At 43.4% G+C, this 24,773-nt stretch overlaps 1 protein-coding gene across 2 annotated transcripts in view; it reads right to left on the reverse strand.

The window, feature by feature from the left end:
* Window positions 1–24,773, reverse strand: part of LOC131068636 (anaphase-promoting complex subunit 2) — a 258,141-nt gene that overhangs the window by 174,661 nt on the left and 58,707 nt on the right. The window contains exons 4-6 of one of the 2 annotated variants that reach the window (XM_058003876.2): window positions 24,181–24,470; window positions 23,446–23,517; window positions 22,877–23,127 (exon numbers count right to left, since the gene is read on the reverse strand). In XM_058003876.2, coding sequence (XP_057859859.1) covers window positions 22,877–23,127; window positions 23,446–23,517; window positions 24,181–24,470 — 613 coding nt within the window. Of the gene's footprint in view, window positions 1–22,876; window positions 23,128–23,445; window positions 23,518–24,180; window positions 24,495–24,773 lie in introns of both variants that reach the window. The other variant, XM_058003871.2, reaches the window with a different exon arrangement.

A 24,773-nucleotide genomic window follows, 5' to 3' on the forward strand; every position in this document is an offset into this window, starting at 1 on the left:
TACACCCTCATCTACACCGTACGGTTCCACACCCTCACCGTACGTAGCCCCTCACCTGCCACTTCACCTCCACCGTACACCCTCGCCCTCACTGTACGGTCACACCCCGTACATTCACAATCTTGTTGTACATTGGCAAAGGAATATTGTTGTGGTATCAGAGCTGGTGATCTTGCCAACCTGTCGGGTAGTGGATGCAAGTGTACACTAGAAGGAGGTACCGTTTGGCTGACTGAATGGGGGAACCACAGGATCCTACAAGAGAAGTCATGGCACTATTAAGGGAGCTAACCAGAAGCCAATCTCAACTCAATGATACCATAGCCAGAGGGGAGCAACGACAACAAATCATGGAGGAAACCTTACGACAATTGGCCTTGGGAAAAACGAATGGAGAACAGAATGGGCAAGGCGACGTTTCGGTCACTGGCAGGTCAAACGTCCAACGCTCACATTCACGGTCATTGATGTCGACTTTTCCTCAGAAATCAGAAGCGCCTTGCGGGGATCAAGAACCCACCTTTCAAGAGATGCAAGCACAGTTGAACCAAGATTGGAGGGATGCAAATCTCGAGGGGGACATATCCTTCAAGGATTATGCTGAGCTCCGGATGAAATACTCGAGCGGCAGAAGTCGGGGCCATTATAGTCACTAAAACAATGACATCAAGCGGAAAGTTGGCAAGATCAACCTGTCATCCTTTGATGGGACCGGAGAAACCTCGGCACGAGCTTGGGTTCAAAAAGAAGATACCTACTTCCAACTCAACCCAATGCCTGAAGATGAAGCTATCAAGTTTGTAGCACTTCACTTGGAAGGAGTCGTGCACGAATGGTGGCATCATGGGATGGTCACTCTCGGCGATGACCAGATAACTTCCCATGCCGACTTCACGGAGAAGCTCATAGATCGATTTGACGGGAAGGATCCAAAACTCAAATTCAAGGAGTTGGCGCAACTAAAACAGTCGGGACCTATGGACAGATACATCACAGAATTCCAGAGACTATCCGTGTTGGTAACAGAGATCTCAGAGCGGAGATTGGTGGTCTTGTTCATGGACGGATTGATGGAACCACTGAAAAGTTGGGTGAAAGGGTTCAACCCCAGCACGCTCACAGAAGCAATCAAAAAGGCCCGTAACATGGCAACATCTTCCTCTTCCAGAAATTTTGCACATACCAAACCACCTTTCATTCCAAAGGAGAAGGATAATAAACCCTTTCCAAAGAGGTCATCGCCTGATGAAGCCACAAGATAGGAACTCAGAAGGAAGAAGCTTTGTTTCACCTGCAAGGAGCCACGGGAACTAGGACACTGATGTTTGGGCAAAGGAAAGATTCACTATATTGAAGTGATGTCTGATGGAGAAGAGGAGCATGAGGAAAGTGAACCACCATGGGAAGAATCTGCCGAAGAAACCAGCCTGGCGGAGGGAATCTCCACATTGGTACGGAGGGGAGGCATCATTCCCACATTGGCGAGTACCCCGAGGTGCAATGTATTTAGGGTACGTGGTACACTCCAAGGGCAACGAGTCCTTGTAATGCTCGACAATGGGGCCTCGCTCAACTTCATAAATTCATCACTTGTCACTCGAAGGGGTTTGTGTACAAAGGAGCATGAAGGGTTCGATGTCAAGGTGGCAAGAGGCAATCTCATATCATGCACTCACCTGGTTCTGCAACTGAGCATCATCATGGGAAATTACCCTGTGACTGACGACTTCTTTGTAGTAGATCTGGATGACACGGATGTCATATTGGGCATTTAATGGATGGAGACCCTCGACTAGTACACGCGGAGCTTCAAAAGGATGGAGTCCTCATTTGAGGTGGATGGCAGGAAGGTGGTTCTCAGAGGAATGTCGAATGGCGACTCGAGTGAAATTTCCGCCAAACGAATGGAAGCCATCTTCAGACATGATGAAGTCGTCTAGGCAGCACATTGCTTGATCTCGACAAAACCTATGAAAGAGCAACCGACTTACTACCAGGATGAGGAACTTCAGTCGGTTTTGGATAAGCATAGTTTGGTCTTCATTGATATTCCACCTGGTATACCCCCACACTGAGGGTTTGAGCACACCATCGAGTTGGAGGAAGGAGCAAAACCTGTTATCACCACACCCTATCGCCACCCGAAGAAGTTCAAAGAAGAGATAGAGAAAAGGATCCAGGAACTCCTTGATAAACGATTGATCCGGCCCAGCTCTATCCCCTTTGCGTCCTCGGTGGTACTAGTGAAGAAGGATGGAACTCTCAGAATGTGTGTTGACTACCGTGCACTGAACAAGAAGACTATCAAGAATAGATACCCCATTCCCAAGATCGATGAGCTGCTAGACGAACTACATGGCGCGGTCTATTTCTCCAAGATTGATCTCCGCTCCAGCTACCATCAGATCCGTATGAGGGAGTAAGATGTGGAAAAGACAACCTTTCGTTGCCATTACGGACACTATGAGCTCTTGGTCATGCCGTTTGGATTAACCAATGCTCCAGCCACTTTTCAGTCCTGCATGAACCACATCTTCAACAAGCAACTGTGTAAGTTCCTACTGGTATTCTTTGATGACATACTCATCTACAGCAAGACCTGGGAGGAACATGTGGGACATTTGGATGAAGTATTGGGGATTATGGAATCACAATCACTGTTTGCCAAAAGGTCCAAATGTGAATTTGGAATGACCGAGGTCCTATACTTGGGTCACGTCATTAGCGCCCAGGGGGTACAAGTTCACCAGGAGAAGATTCAGGCAATTTTGGATTGGCCTCCACCCAAGACTCTCTCGGAGCTGCGTGGATTTTTTGGATTGTGCAATTATTATAGAAGGTTTGTGAAAGGATTTTCACAGCTTGGGGCACCACTAACAAATCTGACAAAGAAAGGATCCTTCCATTGGAATGCGCAGGCGCAACAAACCTTCGCCAAATTAAAAGAAGTTATGAGCACGTGTCCGGTTCTGGCACTACCAGACTTCACTCGCCCTTTCATCCTGTAGTGTGATGCCTCGGGAGAAGGCAGCGGTGTTGATGCAAGACCATCACCCCATTGCGTTCGAGAGTCGGAAGCTCTCGGGAGTTGAGCGGTTGTACTCCATCTGTGACAAGGAGATGCTCGCCATCATGCACGCACTAATGAAGTTTTGGCAGTACCTCGTCGGGGCAAAGTTTGTTGTACGGACAGACCACAATAGCTTGCGATATTTCTTGGAGTAGAGGGATTTGAATGAACGACAACATAAGTGGGTAAGCAAAGTCTAGGCATTTGATTTCAACATTGAGTATGTGAAGAGCAAGAATACCATGGTAGTTGATACCCTGTCAAGAAGGCCTGCCATATGTTCTTTATCCCGGATTTCAGCGGATTGGAAGGAACACGTGTTGGTTGAATACTCCAAGAATACTTTTGCCTGTGAACTGTTGGATGGTCAAGTGCAGGATGACCAATACAAGGTGGTTGACAACATCATTTACTACAAGGACAGAATTTATCTAGTACCTGAGTCCAAGATGAAGGAAAAGTTTCTGAAGGAAATGCACAACTCTCCCTTGGCCGGACACCTAAGAATGCTCCACCTGTCAACAGAACAGATCTGAGCACACCTTACCGGGCGAACTGCTACAACCACTGTCGATCCCCGACCAGAAATGGGATAGCATCTTGATGGATTTCACTACTGGGCTCCCCAGAGTGCAAGGAAAGGATTGCATTTTCGTCGTAGTTGACCACTTGACCAAGTATGCTCATTTTTTTGCCATCCCCACAGGATACCAAGCAGTTCAAGTGGCCGATTTGTTCTTCCGTGAGGTATTCCACTTACATGGTCTACCACGAAACATAGTCAGTGATAGGGATAGCCATTTTCTGAGTACCTTCTGGATGGAGTTATTTCAGTAGGCAGGATCCGAGTTTTCGCCCAACACGAGCTACCATCCGCATACAAACGGACAGACCCAGATTGTGAACAAATGGTTGGAGGGTTATCTCAAGAACTACGTCTCAGCTCAACAGAAGGCTTGGGTTCGCTGGTTACATCCCTCCCGAGGTATTTGAAAGTGTTGGTGCATGTGTGCCTGTCGAAGGTCTCTACCATGAACCGTAGGGCACCCTCATACTCGCGGATAGGAAATACGGGCATCCGAATAGCCCACTCCACTTGTGCCTTTCGGAGGTTTTGCTTCACCAGATCATCGTCGGGAGTGTCCTACCACCACTTTCGGCATTCTGACCCATTCAAGCCTTCAAAGCTGATATTCTGGGGTGTTAATATATTTTTCGCACTTATGGCAGCCTGTGGTGCTTTCTGCTTTTGCTTCTATCAAGCGCTAGCATCCATGGTGTTGCCTGCAACACGTACGCCTGACGCTAAAACCCTGATATTGCTATCCCTCTGGCTGCTACTAGAGGAAGCCTGCAGCTCTTTTTTCCAACTTTGTTTCCCTGCTGAATCCATTAATCTCTGGTATAACTGAATTCCGGTTAAAAATTGTACAGTCGTTGGACACCTTCGTAACGACCTTCTCCTTCTTTTCCTTGCATGGGCTGCGTGGTCTGCTTGTGTGCGTGGCGGTCTTTTTTCCCTCGCGTAGCTGTGTGGTCTGCTTGTGCGTGGTGGTCTTTTTTTTCTTTTTTTTTTGCATGGTTGTGTGGTCTGCGTGGGCGTATGCGGGCTTCATCGTTCTTTTCGTTTATTTCTTTTGCGTTTAATGCTGCCCAAGGGGAGGGGGGGGTTTATTTGTGCGGGTGACCACCGCACGGTGGCATCCACCGCCGGTGTGGTCACCGTACGGTGGCCCCACGTCTTTTTATTTTTTTTTTACTTCTTTTTTCTTTCGTACAGTACGGTTGTCGTATGGACCGTACTTTTTAAAAAAAAAAAATCTTATAATAGACTGACAAACATCCAAACTAGAGGGGCCAGGTTCCCTCCGTTCATGATAAATCTTTAATTTCGATCCATTGACGGCGTCTAGCACCTCCTTCCCGTCCAGCGTCCACAACTTAATCGCCCCGTTGGTATTGACCTCGCGTACCTTGAAGGGCCCTAGCCATCGCACTTTCCCAGGTTTGATTTCGTTCCTTCCATTGAATTTCAACACCAACTGCCCAGAAGTAAACTTCATTCGCCAAAGATGCTTGTCGTGCCAAAGCTTCCGTCTTTGTTGGGTTGTCTTTGTCGCCCACTGAGCCATCATCCTTCATTCATCCAATTTGTTCAAAGCGTACAGTCTCTCTCTCAGGCTTTCCATGTCGCCAAGTCGATTATCAATGGCGATTCGGAGACTCGGCACCTGTTGACGTTTATTTTGTACACCATCATACACAGAATAAAATACCAATAGGCATCTTATCCTCTCTTGAGAAAATAGTCTCTAACTGCTGAAGATTCGCATAAAGGATCAGTTAGGAAGACTCCAAGGTTCTGTTAGTAGGGTCTCTACGTGTGGACAAGCTTCCAGCGGTATGATGTGATTTGCTGTTTCCTTCAAGGGGTCTTACGCATTCTGAAAGTTCAAGATTTGCTAAACTAAGGAAACTTTCAAAAATAACAAAAGAGTAGGGTTTGAAAGAGGTCTAATCTAATCTAACCCTAAGAATGACTTCGTGTAGACAAGACTTGGCAAGATTCAACCAACTTCAATTTTGCCATAAGATAACAACTCAATTGAAATTGATGCGATCTTCTAAGGTAACAAAATGATATTCAATGCATCAAAGATCAAAGACACTACCACGAAGGTACATATCCAAGATACAATAATGATTGAAGATTAAGGGATTCAAGGTATTCTCCAGTTGACCACGCAAGGCGTTCCTACAATCAGCAAGAAGCTAGTGGTTTGGATTACGAATCCTACCAAAAAATCAAGTCTCACACTATGTCCTTCAAATTAACAAGCTACTTTGATTGAGCATGATTCAAGTAAGTTAAACAACCATGAAGATAACTTAAGAAAGTTGCAACGAAACACCATAACTTCAATATTTCATTGATTTCCAAATCATCATGTACAACAATTGCTTGAATTTCTCTCTTCAAAACTCAATCTTGCTACAAAATAAAATTGCTTCTAACTCTAATCTCTCTTCTCTATTACATCAACTATTGACTATTACACTATTCTTATATGAAATGAAAAATGGGGGTATAAATAGCATCCCCAATTACAATGAAAGGTCCAGATTGAAAGTAGATCAACGGTCAAGATCATGACACCTAAACCCTAATTAGGGTTTGTTACAAATGGCCTCCTTTTTACTGAACAATATTAAATACATAGCTAAATATTAAATTTGGCACAAAAACCTAGGAGACATAAACCAATGACAAATAAGATGCCATGTCATCTATAACAACCTTTCATCTAGAACCTTATTCCCTTTCCAATGTTCTTTTTTGGCATATGCAATGAATCTTGTCACGATTCCTTCGATTTCTGCAATTGGAATCTCGGGAAGATTCTTCATACTCTCTTCCAAGTGGATGACCTGATCGAATGCATCTAGAAGAGCTGCGTCCCATGAAGCTTCAAGTTCCTTCGTTCTTTCAATCAGGAGCATGGTGGCAAACATCTGATCATATTGCTCATCTGTAACATTTGCGTCCTTGCAAAAGATGATCTTGATTCTATCCTCTAGTTCTTGCATATCCACATCTGTCTCGACCTCGATCCTTCTGCCAAGAATGGTACGAAGTACCTCAAATACTCTGTCCTGGATCAGATTGATCACCTCCTCAACTTGGCCACATTTAGTACTGATGTCTTCAAAGAAAACACTCTTCATATGGAGTAAGGTTGACCACTGAAACAAACTGTGAGATTCCCCATCCAAAATCTTCTCTTGCGCTAAAACTTTCCTTGATGTGTGTCTAATTACCTTCAAGATAGGAATGATGACATCTTTGGTATGGGCGAATGCAGCTACTGTTATCATCAAATTGTGGATTATCTCAAGAACTTGGATAGCTTGATGAATAATCTTCATCATCCTAGTTACAAATTCTGTGGCCACTATATGAGATCTATCCATCCAATTACTTGTACGTTGGACCATGTTCCTGAATCTTTCTGCCTCATTGATTGATTGAAGTGGAAGTGCTCGCACTGGTGATCTAGCTGGATCCTGACGTCCCAAAGGTACATTGATATGACTGAAATAAGTCCTCCATGCACCGACCTCTCTCTCAAGCTTTCTGTTCTTCTCCATTTCTTCTCTAAGCTTGTCTTTCAATGCCTCAAATGAATCGGTGGCATCATCTAAAGTCTGCTCTGCTGTAGATGGTCCTAGCTCAAATGTCTGTATATCATATTCCTCTGCTAGGATCTCACCTTCATATTTGTCTGCTGCCGGTGTAGCTATCTGCAGTTTTCTGGATCCAGTCTCATCTCGAATCATCTTGGACATCTTGGTAGCCTTTCTCTTCTCTGTTACTTCATGTGAACGTCCAACAAGGCTCTCTAAATCAATTGCATTGTCCTCGTCCTCTACTACGATCACCTTGGTTAATCTTTCCTTCAACCAATCTGGGATAATCGATCTTGTCTCTTGAACTTGAATTTCCTTATGTACTATTTCTTCTTGTCTGGGAGGAGATGATATTTCATTGTCTTCTTTGTCTTCATCTAACTCATAGTCTTGGAGAGATCCATCTGGTGACCCTTGTTGTGCTCGTCCTTCCTCCTGCCTATCGTTCTATACCATCGACTCCATGGATTCTTCCACTTGAATTGTTCTCTTCTCAGGTCTAGAAGAAGTACCGGATGATCAATCTCTGTTAGCCTCTTGTTTCCTCTTGGAAGATTCTCCCTTTCCAGGTCTCTCTTTCCTCTTAGAACCTATTGGATGGAGATTGCCCTCACTGGCACATCGAAGGTTTCCTTCACCTGAATTTCTAGGATTAGGATTGCCTTCACTCACACTAGCTCCACCTTCGGCTGGTTTCTCTTCCAAAGTGAAAGTCATGGCTATGCCTTGTTCTCTCAACTTCTGATGTTGTATGTCAACCCATCTGCGAGTACAAGACAAGACTGGTGCCATCAAAGTAGCTAAATCCACGACCTCGGGCTCATTCCAATCTAACCTTATTGTTTTGCTTTCTCGATCATAGGAAGACTGGATATGTCTGCCACTGTCCTGAGCTTGGTCGGCCACTCTGTAAATCCTGCATTTCCTGATGAAATCCAAAGGTAATCTAGAATGCATTTTCCGTTTCACTTCAAGATCATCTAAGAGATTCATCATAAAATCTTCAATCTGATACTCATGTCTAAACTTCCTGCCGACTGTCTCCTCTAAATGTCCATGTGGATCAAAGCTTTCTCTCAAAGCAAAAGATGAAAAAGAATACAAGGCCAACTCCTTCTCTGCGTCATCCATAGCTAAAGCATTAGGACATACCTCAACTAAGTTACCCAAAATGATAGGTACTGGAACTCCATTCTGATGTCTGTGTCTGAATGCCTTCGCATATGCTGCCAACTATCTTGTTACTTCAAGTAACACAATTTTGTCTGTCGGATATCTTGGCAACATGTATGGAGGTAAAGGGCATCCATGCACTCTAATATAAGTGAATTTGGGAAACTGAATGAACCAAGCACCGTACCTCTTTATGAATTCCTGGGCATCCTGAGATAACTTGTTGTGAATTCCACCTTGCAACGTCCTGGTGATGTTCATCGTGAAAGTATCATTAACCAACTTATAGTTGCTCCCTGGCGGATGATGCAAGTAGGCATAGGAATCACAAGCTCTGACCTCGCCGGGTCCTCTTCCAATCACACCTCTGTGAGGTAGTCCTGCGTATTCAACACTCCTGATCAAGGCATAAATGACATATGAACTCATGTGGAAGGACTTAGTAGCCTTGAGTCTCCTCAACTGTACGTCCAAGCAATGGCTAATCATTCTAGCCCAATGTATCGTACCTTTTCCCTGAACGATCACCTGGATGAAGTAAAACATCCACTTCTCAAAATAGAAGGCATGAGGGGCTCCTGTAACTCGGTTGAGCATGGTAATCAAATCTCTGTACTCCTCCTGGAAATCAATCCTGTGCGGTGTGTTCGGGACCTTGCTCAGACGGGGACGGCTCTTAAGTAGCCAGTTCTTATTGATAATGCTTAGACAAGCATCTGGATCGTCTTCGTACATTGATCTGGCTCCTTCTATGCTCTTGTATATCATGTCCCTGTGCTCTGGAAGATGGAAAGCTTCACTTATAGCTTCCTCTGAAAGGTACGCCAAAGTGTTTCCCTCATTGGACACGATCGTCCTGGACTGTGGATTATAGTGACGAGCACACTTGATCATCAACTCATGGCACTGAACAGCTGGAGGAAAGCCGGCCGCCTTAATGATGCCACTCTCTATTATTCTCCGGGCGACAGGTGATGGCTTGCCAATGTAAGGGACCTCTCGAAACTTCTTCGTGCTGAAGTTGCCCAAGTTTGTATCTCCAATGTTGCTCCACTTCGACACGGTCTTGGTCTCCACTTCTTCGGTCCTCTGATCTTCTTTCATGAGAGCTGAACGACTGGTGGATGCTCCCGCCTTCGGGGTCGCCATACCTACACAACATTTCATAATAAGAAGCTAGATTTTGCAATAAATAACATAGATTAGAGAATAAATTTTAGGAAACTTCATGATAAGTCTTTGAGTTATCATTTCCTAAAATAAAACGATTGAGCTAGGAATTCAAAATTCAAAATTTCAAAATTTAGGCTATGACGATAAACAATTCAAAATTAAAACACTAAAATCAAATCGCCATACCTCAGAAGAGAGCTAACACTAGAATGCAAATAAAGAAAATTCGCCTAAGCAACAAGATCGAGAATATATAGTCTTCAACGTGATCTCTTTCTTCAAAATATCAATTTCGCCACCCTTTTGTCCTTGACGTGATCCTCTAACACCTTGGCAAGTTCGCCCAATATAGATTCGCACCACCTTGGAAGTTACTAGCGCCTTCTAACTTGAAATGAAATTCGCTTCTTGAATACAACTTCGCACTTTCCTTTGTCTTCCTCAAGATCACATGTAAGAAATGACAAATAATGATGTGAAAATAACAATTTTCACCCTCCCTTTATAGCGCTCACCTCTTATCATCCCCAAGGCCGACTTTTGTAAAAATATAGCAATTAAAAACGATTTTTACATAAATAACAAGGCCGACTCTCCAAACCAAACGCTCCATTCGATTTTTTTATTAATTAATTAATTAATTATTAAATGCCTTTCATTTTTAATTAATAAATTTCGATTTTTTCACAAGGCAAAATAATTAATTGACATTAAGCGCAATATTTAAATGCTAATTTTCATTAAATATTGAATTTTCTTTTTTTTTTTTAGCATTTTAAATAAATTCAAAAAATGCATGTTTGAGCGCCAAATTTTGAAAATGGAAGATACGTACCTCATCGCCCTGGTCCCTTGGAGAGGGACAGGAGCGATCTCCCTTGTCCTTTCTTGATCCTGCATCTTTGATCTCGAGTTTTCATTGTAAGGTGAAAAATAACATCGTCTCTTTACCCCACGCTTGCATCACTTGACTTTTATGAGGCATTTGGACGTTAGAAGGATCATCGCCCTTGTCCCCTGGAGAGGGACAGGAGCGATCCTTGTCTTTTCTCCATTTTAAGCTCAAATTGGTAATATTTAACGTCCATTTCCCTTTGTATCGCCTTCCAAATGATGTTTAAAACTTTGTACGACTTTGTTTTGACGTGGTCTTCAAAGGATTATAAGTGTTTTGGCAAATATCGCCCTGGTCCCTTGGAGAGGGACAGGAGCGATCTCCATGTCCTGGCTCAAATTTGTAAACATTTGATCTTCGTTCTTCGTTCATTGCCTTCCAAAGGACATCCTTTACTTCGCCAATCCTTGCATTGTCTTGATTTTGAAGGAGCATAAGTGTTTTTGTAAAAATCGCTTTGGTCCTTGTCCAAAGGACAGGAGCGATATGAGCTCCTTAGCTTGATTGATAACATTCTGACGTTCAAAACTCTTGCATATCACCTTCAAAAGACGCCTTGAACCTTTTACAACTTTGCAAAGTCTTGACTTAACGTGATTTTTGCATGAATTGTTCAATACATTCAATATTGCTCTGGTCCCTTCCCAAGGGACAGGAGCGAACTTCAATACTTTGAGGTTATGCTTGCGTTCTCCAACTTGTAATTGCTATCATCGTGTAAAACGTAGTCTTTTGATCCTCGTTGATTGCTTGATGCTTGATAAACTTCCAAGATTTATGCCTTTATGCAACTTTCGCTCTAGTCCCTCCCTGAGGGACAGGAGCGAATTGAGATATTTTAGTGCAAATCTTTCGACTTGGCGACCTTTGTAACTTCGTGCTTGATCGAAATGCCTTGAAATGCCCTTGCCACCTTGTTCTTCGTCTTAGAATGTCTTGAATTTTGAAGGGACGACAATATAACCATTCTATCGCCCTGGTCCCTTGGAGAGGGACAGGAGCGATCCTTGTCTTTGTAGGCCTCATTTCACTTTATCATCTTCAAAACTTATATTCAACGGATTCGTAATGTACCCTTCCATTCATCTATGCCTTGGGATCCATTCAAATTGGGCAAGAAAGTCATCCACAACAAAAATCGCTCTAGTCCCTTGGAGAGGGACAAGAGCGAACTTAAGCATTTTGGTCCTTTGTTGGCATTTGGTGATCTTCAATTTATCTTCAATGAGTTCATTTCACCTCCTTTCTTGCCTTCAAACATAAACTTGACTTGATCTTTGCCTGAATCTCGCCTTATGAAGAATATCGCTCTGGTCCCTTGGAGAGGGACGGGAGCTACAATGTACTTCGCCCTGGTCCCTTCCTGAGGGACAGGAGCGATTTTGGCATTCTGGACCATTCTCCTTCACGACGGCACTTCAAGTTGTATTCATTTGATAAAACATATCCCCTTGGACATCTTCAAATCGTCAAGTCGTTGAAATCCTGTAAGGACAAAGCAATATTTGATTTGTAGCTCCGGTCCTTCACTGAGGGACAGGAGCGATTTTGATTCCTGGAGGCACCTCTGTGTTTGTGAAAATCTTCAATTTATATTCAACGGAAAGATCACGCCTTTCTCTATCATTTCCAGCTCGAAATTCACCTTGACCCTGCAAGGATAGTAAGATATTCGAAAACGAGCTCCGGTCCTTCACTGAGGGACAGGAGCGATTTTGCTCCTACAGGCCAAAATATCATGATTTTACACATTTTATCACTTCACAAGGCGAAAACAAATCATTCCCCAACGCCCAGGATCAAAAATCAAAAAAGTCAAAATTTGGTCAAAATTAGTCAATTGGACAAAAATTCACATTTCACCTTCAACACTTAGACAAATTTAAGCTCTGCACTCAAAATTCCAATTGAAAATAGACCACTTTGGCGAAATCATTGCATTCAAAATTTGCATTCTTACAAAAGAAGCTCAAAAGCTCTCAAAATTGACTGGATTCTGGCCTAAAAAGACGGCAATTAAAACCCTAAGGCTTGACCCTAAATCCAGACAATTGACTGACTAACAAAACCCTAAAAGCGAAGCGAAAAGCGAGCGAAAAAAACGAGCAAAAAGAGGGGGTCCCCATTTGCGATGGGGCGATGTGTGAAATGGTCACAACAGCACCATGAATTCAACTGGCACCATGACTTCTTGTCCATACATTAGCTGGAAGGGAGTCTGCCCAGTAGTTACCTTGTAAGTTGTTCGGTATGCCCAAAGTACTGATGGTAGGTGCTCCTCCCAATCATCCTTCTCCACTCTACAAGACTTATAAATCACCGACACGATTATTTTATTGATCGCCTCAGCCTGCCCGTTCGCTCGCGGATAGTAGGGGCTTGATAAGGAGTGCAAGATTTTGAACTCCGTTGTTAGCAATCGGATTATATGGTTTACAAAATGTCCTCCTCTGTCACTCATCAATTGGATTGGAATCCCATACCACGTAATGATGTGTTCATAGATGAATTTTGCTGTATTGACCGCCAAGTTGTCTGGCAAGGCCCGAGCCTCAACCCACTTGGTCAAGTATTATGTTGCCACTACAATGTATCTGCACCATCAGGCTCTACTTGGTTTTAATGGTCCGATAAAATCCAATCCCCATCTCTCAAACAGTTCCTGGGCATTCGATGGGTTGAGGGGCATAAAATCCCTCTTCAATGGTCGTCCGACCCGTTGGCATGTGTCACAGCTCCTCACCCACTCTCTGGCGTCATTATGTAGTGTCGGCCACCACAGTCCTGCCAACAAAGCTTTCCTGGCCGTGGTGTCGGGCCCCATGTGTCCACCTACGGGCCCTTCATGTGCTTCCCTTAGGACACCCTGAATTTCCTCTTCTAGGATGCATCGCCGTAAGATCTAGTCGGGTCCCATTTTGTACAAGAGGCCATTAATGAGTTGGAATGTCCTGCTCCTCAGTACCAGTTTCCTTCTTTCTCCTGGTGGCATCTCCCTTGGAAACCGTGATGTTGACAAGTATTCCCCCACGCTTGCGTACCAGGCGGGAAGGACCGCGATGCGAAATAAGTGAGCATCTAGAAAATCTTCATTCACTCCTTTGGCTGGTTCTCCTGACTGGATTCTCGATAGCTGGTCAGCTATCACATGGCTCTTCCCGAGTCTTACGATAATGTTGAATGTAAATTCCTGAAGCAATAGCAGCCATCGGCTGATTCGTCCTTGGATAATTGGCTTGTTTACCAGGTACATTAACGCCTGGTGGTCCACATAAAATGTGAACGGGGTGGCCAGCAAGTAATGTCGAAATTTCTGGACGGAATACACCATCCCGAGGGCTTCCCTTTCTGTGGTGCTATAATTTTTCTCTGCCTTCGATGGGAGTCTGCTTGCAAAGTAGACCGGGTGATCTAGCTCGTGATCGCCAACCTGCGCCAGTGTGGCCCCTATGGCAAAATTGGATGCTTCAACGTGTACGTGGAACTCTTTGTCCCAGTCAGGATATGTTAGGATTGGCGCACCCACCAACCATGACTTCAGTTCTTTAAAGGCCTCTTCCTGAGCCATCCCCCATGTGTATCGTTCACCTTTCCTTGTCAGCTTGTCCAGAGGGCAGGATACTCGAGCAAAATTTTTGATAAATCGCGTGTAATACCCTATGTGTCCTAGGAAGGATTTGACTCCCGTGACATCTGTCGGTTCCTCCATTTCCACTATCACCCGAATCTTGTCTGGGTCAGTCTTGAGTCCAGCCTTACACACTATGTGTCCTAACAACTTCCCTTGAGGCACCATAAATCTGCATTTTTTGGGATTGAGTGCTAGGCGGGCTCGCCTGCATCTCTTCATGCATTCGCCAAGTGCGGCCAGATGTGTATCTTGGTTACTATAGATGGACCAGTCGTCAAGGAACACCCTGAAGTTCCCTACTGACATCTTTTCAAATATGTTAAGGATTATCCGTTGAAATGTCGTTGGCGCGTTGCATAATCCGAATGGCATTCGATTATACGCGTACACGCCATCCTCCACTATGAAGGTGGTTTTTAATTTGTCCTCTTCGGCAATGGATATCTGGTTATACCCAGAAAATCCATCCATAAATGAATAAATTTCATGACCGGCCACTTCCTCCAAGATGCTATCCGTAAATGGTATTGGAAACGGGTCTTTTATGGTGACCACGTTAAGGCATCTGATATCCACGCAGATTCGGATCTGGTTTGCCTCCTTTTTAAGGGATATCACTATGGGCGACACCCACTCGCTGCTCTGCACTTTAAAAATAATCCCGGCTTCGAGCATACGTTCAATTTCATCATTCACTCTTGCCGCATAGTTTTTATTCATTCTGTACTGCCTCTTCCATACAGGTACGGCCCCAGGTACGAGTGAAATTTGGTGTACACACAGTTCTGGCGGCACCCCTTTAAGGTCCTTATACGTCCAAGCGAATACATCCTTATATTCCATGAATATTTTAAACGCAGCGGCTTTCAGGACTGGATTCCAGTCGTCGCCAACCAGGATGTTCCTTGGCTCTGCTTCCGTGCCGAGGTTTGTAGGTTTTATGGACTCTTCGTACCGGATTGGTTTCGTCATGTCAAACCTGTGCGCTGGTACTTCGTTGACCGGGGCATCCCCTTCGGTGTATTCCCCATACGCTGGCAGAAATTCGTTCTCGTCCGGTTCCTCGTCAACCTGCAACATGTTGCACCCATACAGCAGCTCGTAGTCCTCCATTTGCCACTGGAAGAGCCCATTAAGGGAATCAGTCTCGTCCTCAGAACATCCTTGGATTCCCAGGATGCCTTCCTCATCCGGTTCCCTTCCGTACTTTCCTCCGTCAACTCCACCCTCGCCGTCTGATTCCGATTTTGATGCGAGTTCTTCACTCACAAGTTGTGTTTTCAGGTCGATAATAAATTTTCGCCCGGCTTTCTCCATTGACAACGTGTTACGCTTCCAGTTGTGATTCACTCTGGCTGCCACCAACCACCCTCTGCCCAGAATGGCGTCGTATCCTTTCTTGGCAAGAAGAATCACCACGAAGTCGAGGACAAATGGTTGTGTCCCGATGGTCACTTGTTGCGCCATGAGCGTTCCAAGGGGTTTGATACCATGTTGATCCGCTCCCAATAAGTTGAAGGTTGACGGCCATAGTGTCAGCTTGCCAAGCTGCTTCCAGGTTTCTTCCGGAAGCACATTCACTCCGGACCCGCCGTCGACAATAGTGTCAATCAATATGGTGCCAATGTAATGGGCACCCCCTGTTCGGCACTAAATTTATGTCCTTTTTACTTAGTGTAATTTTGTCAAACAGTTGGCTTGCAAGCTGACTACTGGATTTTTTGGTTCTTGATTTGCAATAGGATAAATTGGATAAATTGATATTTATTGTAAAGCTTCAAAGTTTATTCAATATAAAAACAACCAGACATATCAAATACCAAAAACAAGAAGATTAATGCTAATGGTATTTATTTAATTCCAACCCCAAGCATACAAATCAGATCTGAAGAATATTACAGACCATATGATAAACAAATTCAAACATGAACTCCACAAGTATAGAACCTGCTGAAAACATTGTTCACACACTGTAGCTGCACTGTTCACGGCACTGTTCACGTCACTGTTCACGCACTGTTCACGTTACTGTTCACGGCACTATTCACAGCAACTCATATATCTTCACTAACGCCTTCAAACTGCTCCAGAATCTTCTTAAATCAGCCCTGTGAAAATCTAATGAACCCAGTGTGTTTCCTAAATGAAAACACACCATAAATTCCCCTAACTGTATCTCACAACAGCGAGAAGAAATGTTGACCAAGAGGGATTTCGTCCTCCAAGCCCAACGAATCAGATTTCTCAAGAAATCCAACAACAAGATATTAAATCTTCTCCAAGCATACCCCAAAGAGAGCTCTCAACCTCAATTTATATCTTCTTCCTGGATGCAAACACTTCATTTCCTAAATGTGGGATAATACATTTTAGAATAAAATATTATTTCCCACAATGTACACATTAAAGGGAACTTTTAATATTTTAAACATTACTTCATATTCCCAACCTTATAATATAACGATAAAGTTAAATATTTAATTTAACTTTACACTTTATCGTTAAATATTAAAACATTGTTGATAATCCCTTTAAATCATTGTCGCCTTCAAATATTTTTTTACTGATAATTATGCTAACCAGGGAAACACTAGAAATTTCAAGTCACTGCTTGGAGACTAACTTACTATAAATAGTAAGTGTCTAGAAACCCTGTCAGGGCAGCACCGATTGGCCTGAAACTGAAAACACCTAGGCCAAAACACCTCAGGATCCCACCAATGTCCTTGTAGCCTTCGGGACCGTGTCAGAATAGGCTAACGACACCCCATATCATGTTGCGCTAAAAAGGGGACATTACAACCAAGTATTTCCATTTCTACCACCGCCGGGTGCCGGCCACTGTATAGTGTCAAGACCAATGGGTTTGTAGGTGTTCCGCCGGAAACATCCGTATTCCGGGTCGCCTGACTGTGCGGAGTTACTTGCACCGTACGTAAGAGTGTCGTACGTAATTGCAACATCGTTTCCAGGAGGTCCTTCATCTTCACAGGTACTTCAATCTGCAGCATTTCCTTCAGGATATTTTCCTCGGCCTCAGAGCGGAAAGTACTTGCCGCTTCCTGGGTGTTCCCTTGTGCCAACATTTCCTTCGCTACTTCAACCTTCGCCTCCAGCGCCCGCTACTTCTCCGTGCGAGGGTCCGGGTATGTGGCCCTCTTTGCCTGTGACCGTGTGATTGCCAATATCCGTTCCTTCGTCCTGTCAATGTTGAGCAGGTTCACTCCAGACTTTGGGCAAGTTCCATCATCGTGGTCTCCAAGCCCACACCATTTGCATAGTTTTTGTGGAGTTTCTTCTGAGGTGCATTCCCTGGCAAAGTGGCCCCATTGATTGCAGGCTCGGCACTGGATCATTGGTTGTCCCTTTGCATCATATTGGATCCGGCTCCTATTATTATTATTGGTCTTCCCCCCTTGCCGGTTGTTCCGGTATCCGCCAGATGATGCACTATTGTTGGCGGTTTGCGAAGTTCCGACGGCCGGCTGCTCTTGCGTGAAGAGAACTTGTTGGCTCCTGGTTTTCATATTGTAGGGATATTCCTTTGTCAAATGTCCCGCAATCTGACAAATGTCGCAAAAAACCTTCTTGGGGCACGACCCCTTGGTGTGTCCGTCACTCCTACAGTCGGTACACCACATGTCGTTTTCTTCAGTCTTACTTGTACTCCCCTTCCTAGCTTTGAATTCTTTCAGCATTCGTTCCATGTCCTTTTGGAGAGCGTGCACCTTTTTACTCGATTCGCCATTGCTGCTTCTTTCCCCGTCAGAGTCTTCATCATCGTCAAATGAATATTTATTACTTTTCTTCTTCTTTGATGTTTTGTATTCGCTCTCTAGGTCCATCGCCCTATTATAGGCATCGTCATATGACGTCGGGGGTACAATTTTCATCTTTTTTCGTAGGGAGGATTTCAATCCTTCAACGAACCATCGTTTCTTCAATCCTTCTGCTAGTTGGCTTTCCATTTTACCCAGCAATTCCTTCAACCTCCTACTGTATGCCCGTACTGTCTCCTTGGTACCTTGTTTGGTACTGTATATCTCCGTTACAATTTCATTGTCATCACGGAGCAACCGAAACTCCTCAGTGAATTCCTTTTGTAGATTGGCCCACATGGCCACTTTTTGCTTGTCCACATCGGAGTACCAATCTATGGCAACTCCAAGTAACGTGGCTGGGAACTGCTGTACCCAGTCATCCTGGTTTGTCACTCCGTTGGCGGACCAAATGGTTTCACATATACGGCAGTGCCGTAAGGGGTCTTCCTTGCCGTCCCCTGTGAACTTTGGCAGTTTTTGTTTACTCGCCATCCCAGGTCGTCTTCCTGGGGGTGGTTGTGCCTATGTTTGTGGCCCTGCGCTGCTTCCTCCGGTGGCGCCGATGGTGTGTCCTGCGTGGGCAACTGGAGGTACGGTGTTTTGGTTGTCGTGTGTGGCACCTACACCCGTACGGTTGCCCTCCCCTTCGCTCTCACCCGCACCCACTCCTGGTTCCCGTTGGTGATCTTCACTCCGTGGTGTAAGGGATAAGTTTCTAAACTGATCCCGAGTCTCCTCGACAAGATTTCGTAGTAACCTTGTTTCTTCCAAAAACTCTTCGTGGCTCCACGTCCTACGATGCTCTGGCGACGCATAGAAATTTTTGTCGGCTTCTGCACCCTCTATGACACCTCCTTGGTTCCCCTCGGGCCACCCTTTGGCAGGTCGTCCTTTGGCAAGTTGCCTCAGCCTCCGTCTACATTCTACTTGCTGCTCCAGAATCAAGGCCCTCTGCACGGCCTCCCACTCGTCCGTTTCTGCTTTCTTATTACTATCTTTATTCAATAGGTTGGGCATTAATTGTCGCACATTTCCATAACTCACAATACATAAATCAAAACACGTCTTTATTAATTCATTTCCTCAAATACAACTCGTGTCAATGACACTTTTATTTGAACATAAAAAGTTCAAGGTTCAATTCCTTCCTGGCCTGGCGCCATCCCGTTCCGCTTCCTGTCGGCTGCTTTCTTCGTAGTGTTGAAGGATTTGTTGGCGTCGCTCTTCCTGGGCAATCTCCTCCAGGCGAGCCTATTGTGCCAGCGATGCCTATGCAAGCAACCAGGGGAGGTGTTTCATCAACCGGTTTACTGCCGAGCTAACCTCCAGCACTGTCCACATGGCACTTGGTGGGATTTCCGCCTCCGCCGCCTCTCATCGGACGTAGGTCTGGATGGCTACCTGGAGCAAGATTGAAAATTCCTTCTCCTGTGTAAAGTTTTGTTCGCGCGTCGTCGGCCTCTAGGTTTATTTCACCAACGGGTAGGCACATCGTGTCCATGCGCCATCCGCGTCTTCCGTTCCCGAGTACGTCTAGGCAACGGCGCCAAATGTTTGCCCTCTCGGGTGAATAACTTAGAACATAAAGCACGTAATGCAAAATGATAACGCCATAGATATCAAACAAGTATAACAGATATTATTCCATTCATAATTCGTGTGTTGCAAGTTACATTCTGAGGTATATAAAGATACCGAGGGGGTGCGAGCGCCAACCGTCGCACCGCAACTACCACCCCTCGGTTGCCAACTAACCAAAACAATTACACATAATTAACTAGTCGTATTTTCGTATACAATAATGTCGCCAACAGTTAACAAATGGTTGGAGGGTTATCTCAGGAACTACGTCTCAACTCAACAGAAGGCTTGGGTTCGCTGGTTACATTTGGGTGAACACTGTTACAACACCACTTATCACATGTCAATAGGCATGCCACCTTTCAAAGCACTGTACGGTTATGAACCTTCTTCATTTGTTGATCTGGCATTGGGAGACAGTCATGCATCGAGGGCCAAAGATTGGCTTCAGGAGAGTTTAGACATCCTGACATCTCTCAAAGATAACCTGCAAAGGGCTCAGAACCAGCAAAAGATGTATGCCGACCGACACCGGGTTGAGCAAAATTTTGAGGTGGGCAATCTGGTATACCTCCGACTTCAACTGTACAGACAATCCTCCTTGAAGACAAGTGGTAAGAAGAAGTTGAAGCCTCATTTCTACGGACCCTACAGGGTGGTACGGAGGGTGGGCGAAGTTGCCTACGAGTTGGAGCTTCCTGGGGGAGTCGGATTCACAATGTTTTTCATGTGTCATGTCTCAAGAAGGCTATCGGGCAGCGCGTCACAGTGTCCAAGGATCTGCCACCCATCGACGAAGAAGGAAAACTAATTCTGGAGCCGGCGGAGATCATCGATGTCAGAGAAAAAAGGCTGAGATCACGCACAGTCAAGGAGTTCCTTGTGCGCTGGAAGAATCTACCCATCGAGGATGCCACCTGGGAAGGTGAGCAAATTTTGGAGCATCCAAGTCTGCAATTGCTTGAGGGCAAGCAATTTTTGGCCTAGGAGGACTGTGATGTCCCCGATATAATTAAATAATTAATTTAAATACTTTATTGTAAGGCCCAAATTTAATAACACATCTTTCGGGCCCTTTATTTAATTAGATTAGTCTAGTCTTACTTTGGTCGTCTCGGCCCATTTGTAACCCTTCGCAAAAGTTCTCGGAGCCCATATTTATGCCCGAGTCTGTCCTTTGTGTTGGTGTGCGAATTTTGGTATTTTTCTCTATTGTGTGAATTCCTGTTGGAGTTCTGTTATCCACCATTTCGGAGGTGAAAGACCCTCCCTATTTGGTATTTGCAGTTTCGGTGAGATTGACCCCTCACCCTATTCTATTCTTGTACTCGTTCCGGATCTAGCAAATCTTGAATCTCATCATTTACTTTCTCCAGTTGCATATCTGTTAATCTGATATACATGCATAAGGGATTCCTAATATTCTGAATTCATTACTTATGGAAGATCAACCCCCTTCACCGCACACCGCTGAAGCCCACCATACGGTTATACCACTGTACACCTCACCCCCCACCGTACGTCACACCTCCACTGTACATCCCCACCGTACATTCCCACCATACATCTCACCCCACCGTATAGCATCACCCTACATCCCCACCATACACCCTCATCTACACCGTACAGTTCCACACCCTCATCGTACGTAGCCCCTCACCTGGCACTTCACCTCCACTGTACACCCTCACCCTCACTGTACGGTCACACCCCGTACATTCACAATCTTGTCGTACATTGGCAAAGGAACATTACAACGAGAATCGCAGCATCGTTGGATGCAGACCAGCTTGTTGCAAAACGTAAGGCCCCTTGTGCTCCCAACAAAACACATCGACCGTTGAGTTATCCCGCAGTCAAGAACTGACATTTGGAACCTTGAGGTTGTTCCCTTTGATCGATTAAAAGAAGCATTAGGGCTTCCTTATACAAGAGAGGATAGGATACTCGGCGAGGTCATTCTATTCTGCATTGGCCGGATAGAGTTGCAGCGATGCGACTTTAGACACGTCAACAGTATGCATAAAATTTTAACCCATCATACTACTATTTACTAACAATTTTCTGCAGTTAGATGACTGCCCTGAGCTTGATAAGGAATAAACAAATTTTTATGTAAGGGAATTCCCCACTATGCTACGAAAGCATAACAGATTTAAAGGCATCTGGATATGCATGTTAAATACAGAATAGCCAGAATTTATGCTTTTCAGGAGGATGTAGATTCTTTCCATGTTAGGGCAAAGCCTCAGCCACTATCTTTTATTGCTTTCATAAACAATGCTTTTAGGGTAATTCTCCTTTCACAACTGTCATAATTCAGACCTTCCAGTGTAATACAAGATTAATGTTTCTCCATGTTTCCAGAATGGAGGAAGAGGGATGAGGGGGACATGTTTCTAGAGAGGGTGAAAAATTCTCAAATTTTGGGGAAGGCAACTATAACTAAATAATAAAATAGCTCAAAACAAATTGAAAATGCATATTATGAGCAAAAATAATAATTCTAGTATTGTAACTTTAAAAAAACAAAATTTAAAATAGTATCTCAATAGTCTACAAATTGAACACCTGTGAAACATGAAAATATTCTGAAACATCACCTCCTGGAAACACTAAAAGCAGTATCCATATTTACTGAAATATAAAAGTAAAATGCCTGCCTGTGACCCATAGAAAATACTGTTTTTTAATAAATTATCAATCTGGGGACTCTGTTTATGGACACACACAATACCAACACACAGTATCCCTTAGTAAAATAACAGGCAGAATGATAATATTTGACAGCAGTTGTCTAATTGCATCACAAACAGCAGATTAGCGTCTGAAATTCCAGGATGTAACTTGGTATCTGACTGTCAGTCTCTAGCCTACAGCACAGCTTTAAGGGCAAAAGCAAGACAGAATGGCATTCTTCTATTAAGTTTCGTGCATGACACAGTAGAATGTTTTATTTTTATCATTTTTTATTTTAACTGGCTTTTTTTCCAGATATGAGCAGATTAATGGTTATGTCCAGACACCCCAACACAGTTGACGGGAAAGCTGCCATCCCTGACACATTGCTGACAGACTGGGAAAGTCAAAAAAGATCAGAGATATCCTAGGCTTTCCAGATTTTGGGTGGGACAGCTAGGGGACATTTCGGGCATGTCCCCGAGACAAACAAGATGCTATTTGAGACCCATTCACATATCCCCATGGAATGCTGTAGAAGATGCATTTTTTATTAAAAAAAATAAAGAGATCATATGCAAAAGTTAAGGTGAGAAAGAAATAAATTTAAGAGTAACATTTCAATAATTCAAGCCTGAAATAATGATATTATATATCTCCCTCACCTCTCAGGATAGTCTATAATAATATCAAATAGTTGGTCAATTCGCAAATCTTGCAAAGTTTCATATGCAAAATATTCAAGTCGTAAATGCCATCTAGTAATTCTTTCGGATGCAGTTTCTCTTCCATTGAACCACAATAAAGGACATGAAGCTAGAGGTGACGTGCGAGCAGATGGATCCCCGTTCTTATCCGCATTGGATGGAACACACAAGTAAGGTAGAACTATACGTAGAAACTGAAGAGGGACAGCCTGTACAATAACAGAAGCATGTCCATCAACACCATAACTAGAGCAATCATAAGAAGAAACAAGACTCATAGTGGCAGTAAGCAAAACGAAGTTACTGGACCTACAAAGCAGGTTAACATACATTGATGTAATCATGCAGCTCATAGTAAAACCAAATGATATGAATTTTTAAAAACTTGAAATGCATTATGTAGATAATTAAGGTCCTGGAACTCAGCATAAACAATTTATTGATTACTTGAAAATCCAGGTCATGATATGCGAATAGCTAACTGGCATTCAATATTAAAAAGTAAGAGCAAGCATGAACACAAAAACCTGAATCCATTTTCTGATAGGTTCCAGCACAGATGTCAGATGATCCTCCCTTGCTAAATAATGAACCTTTGTCTGCCCATTGATTGACCAAATCAAGAATTAGAATTTAAGACTCCCAAAACCTGAAAGTTATCTTAGATATCCTTAAAATTCATAACCAAGAATAGAAAAGATGCAATTATAATTTCTAGATGTTTAGGTTTCTTTATCCACATAGCTTGTACACATGGCCAACATATTTGCATTAAATGTGTTCTAGATTCCTCTCTCTTAATCTTCAGAATTCTCATCACCTGCTAAGCAATAAACTGTCATCTCCCAAACATGATTAGAACACCAACCAAGACTAATAGACACCTTTTACACCAAAACTACACATACTTATAGAATTGCTAACTTTAATGTATTAAAATGGTAAAAAGGAGAGGTGTAATTGTTTTGTATGAGTTGATTTTGTAATTTATCTATTATCCTTAAATCTATCTTTAAAAACAGATCTCTTCTGGCTTATGTCAGACAAATTGTCAAATAGCATTATTGTTGGAAAGATGGCATATGGTGTATTCCATGTACTTAATTGTTTCAACTGTCATATAAGCTACATTTGTTTTACAGTATTGAGTAGAAGATACATACTTTTGAGATGCAAAACTATCCATCAACAAAGTCCATCAGGTTGCATTTGTAACACAGATAAATCTCTACTTAAATCCTTTAAAGCAAACCTAAACTCACCTTTAAAAGAGAGAAGATAGCAGATGCATAGGCATCTTCAGTCATTGATGAGAATCCAAGCTCCCTGAGGTTATGCACAATATGGCCAACCTTTGAAATCCATGTCTTAGAAATTACTTCACCATATTCACCGCATGTTTCAGGTTCATTTGCATCATCCACCTCCATTTCATCTATCAAACCAGAAGAACTATTTTGAATGGTTTCCATTTCATTATCCTCTATACTGTCCCTTTGATTTGTTTCGTCTGTCTTCTTCTCCACTGCTTCTGTGAACTCTTCCAACCGTGCTTTGAAATACAAATGCAATACCTCTGCAGAAAAAATTAGCATAAATGACTCTATGATTCATTTTCATTGCTATACTCTCATCTCAATAGAACAAACCCTGTCAAAATTTTCCAATGGAATTAAAAATATGAAGCATTTTAAGGACTACAATGAAAAATTGTCTATATCAAGAGAAGACTTCCACATACTATGATAGGTTCGGAGTATTTTCTTTATATCCAAAAATGGTGGTATTTCTACTTTTTGTTAAGAATTTCTCCAGTTCTTAGAGTTCTTAGAAATATATTGAAATAAACCTAGCT

Source organism: Cryptomeria japonica, chromosome 11 (assembly GCF_030272615.1).
Source record: "Cryptomeria japonica chromosome 11, Sugi_1.0, whole genome shotgun sequence".
NCBI lineage: Eukaryota > Viridiplantae > Streptophyta > Pinopsida > Cupressales > Cupressaceae > Cryptomeria > Cryptomeria japonica.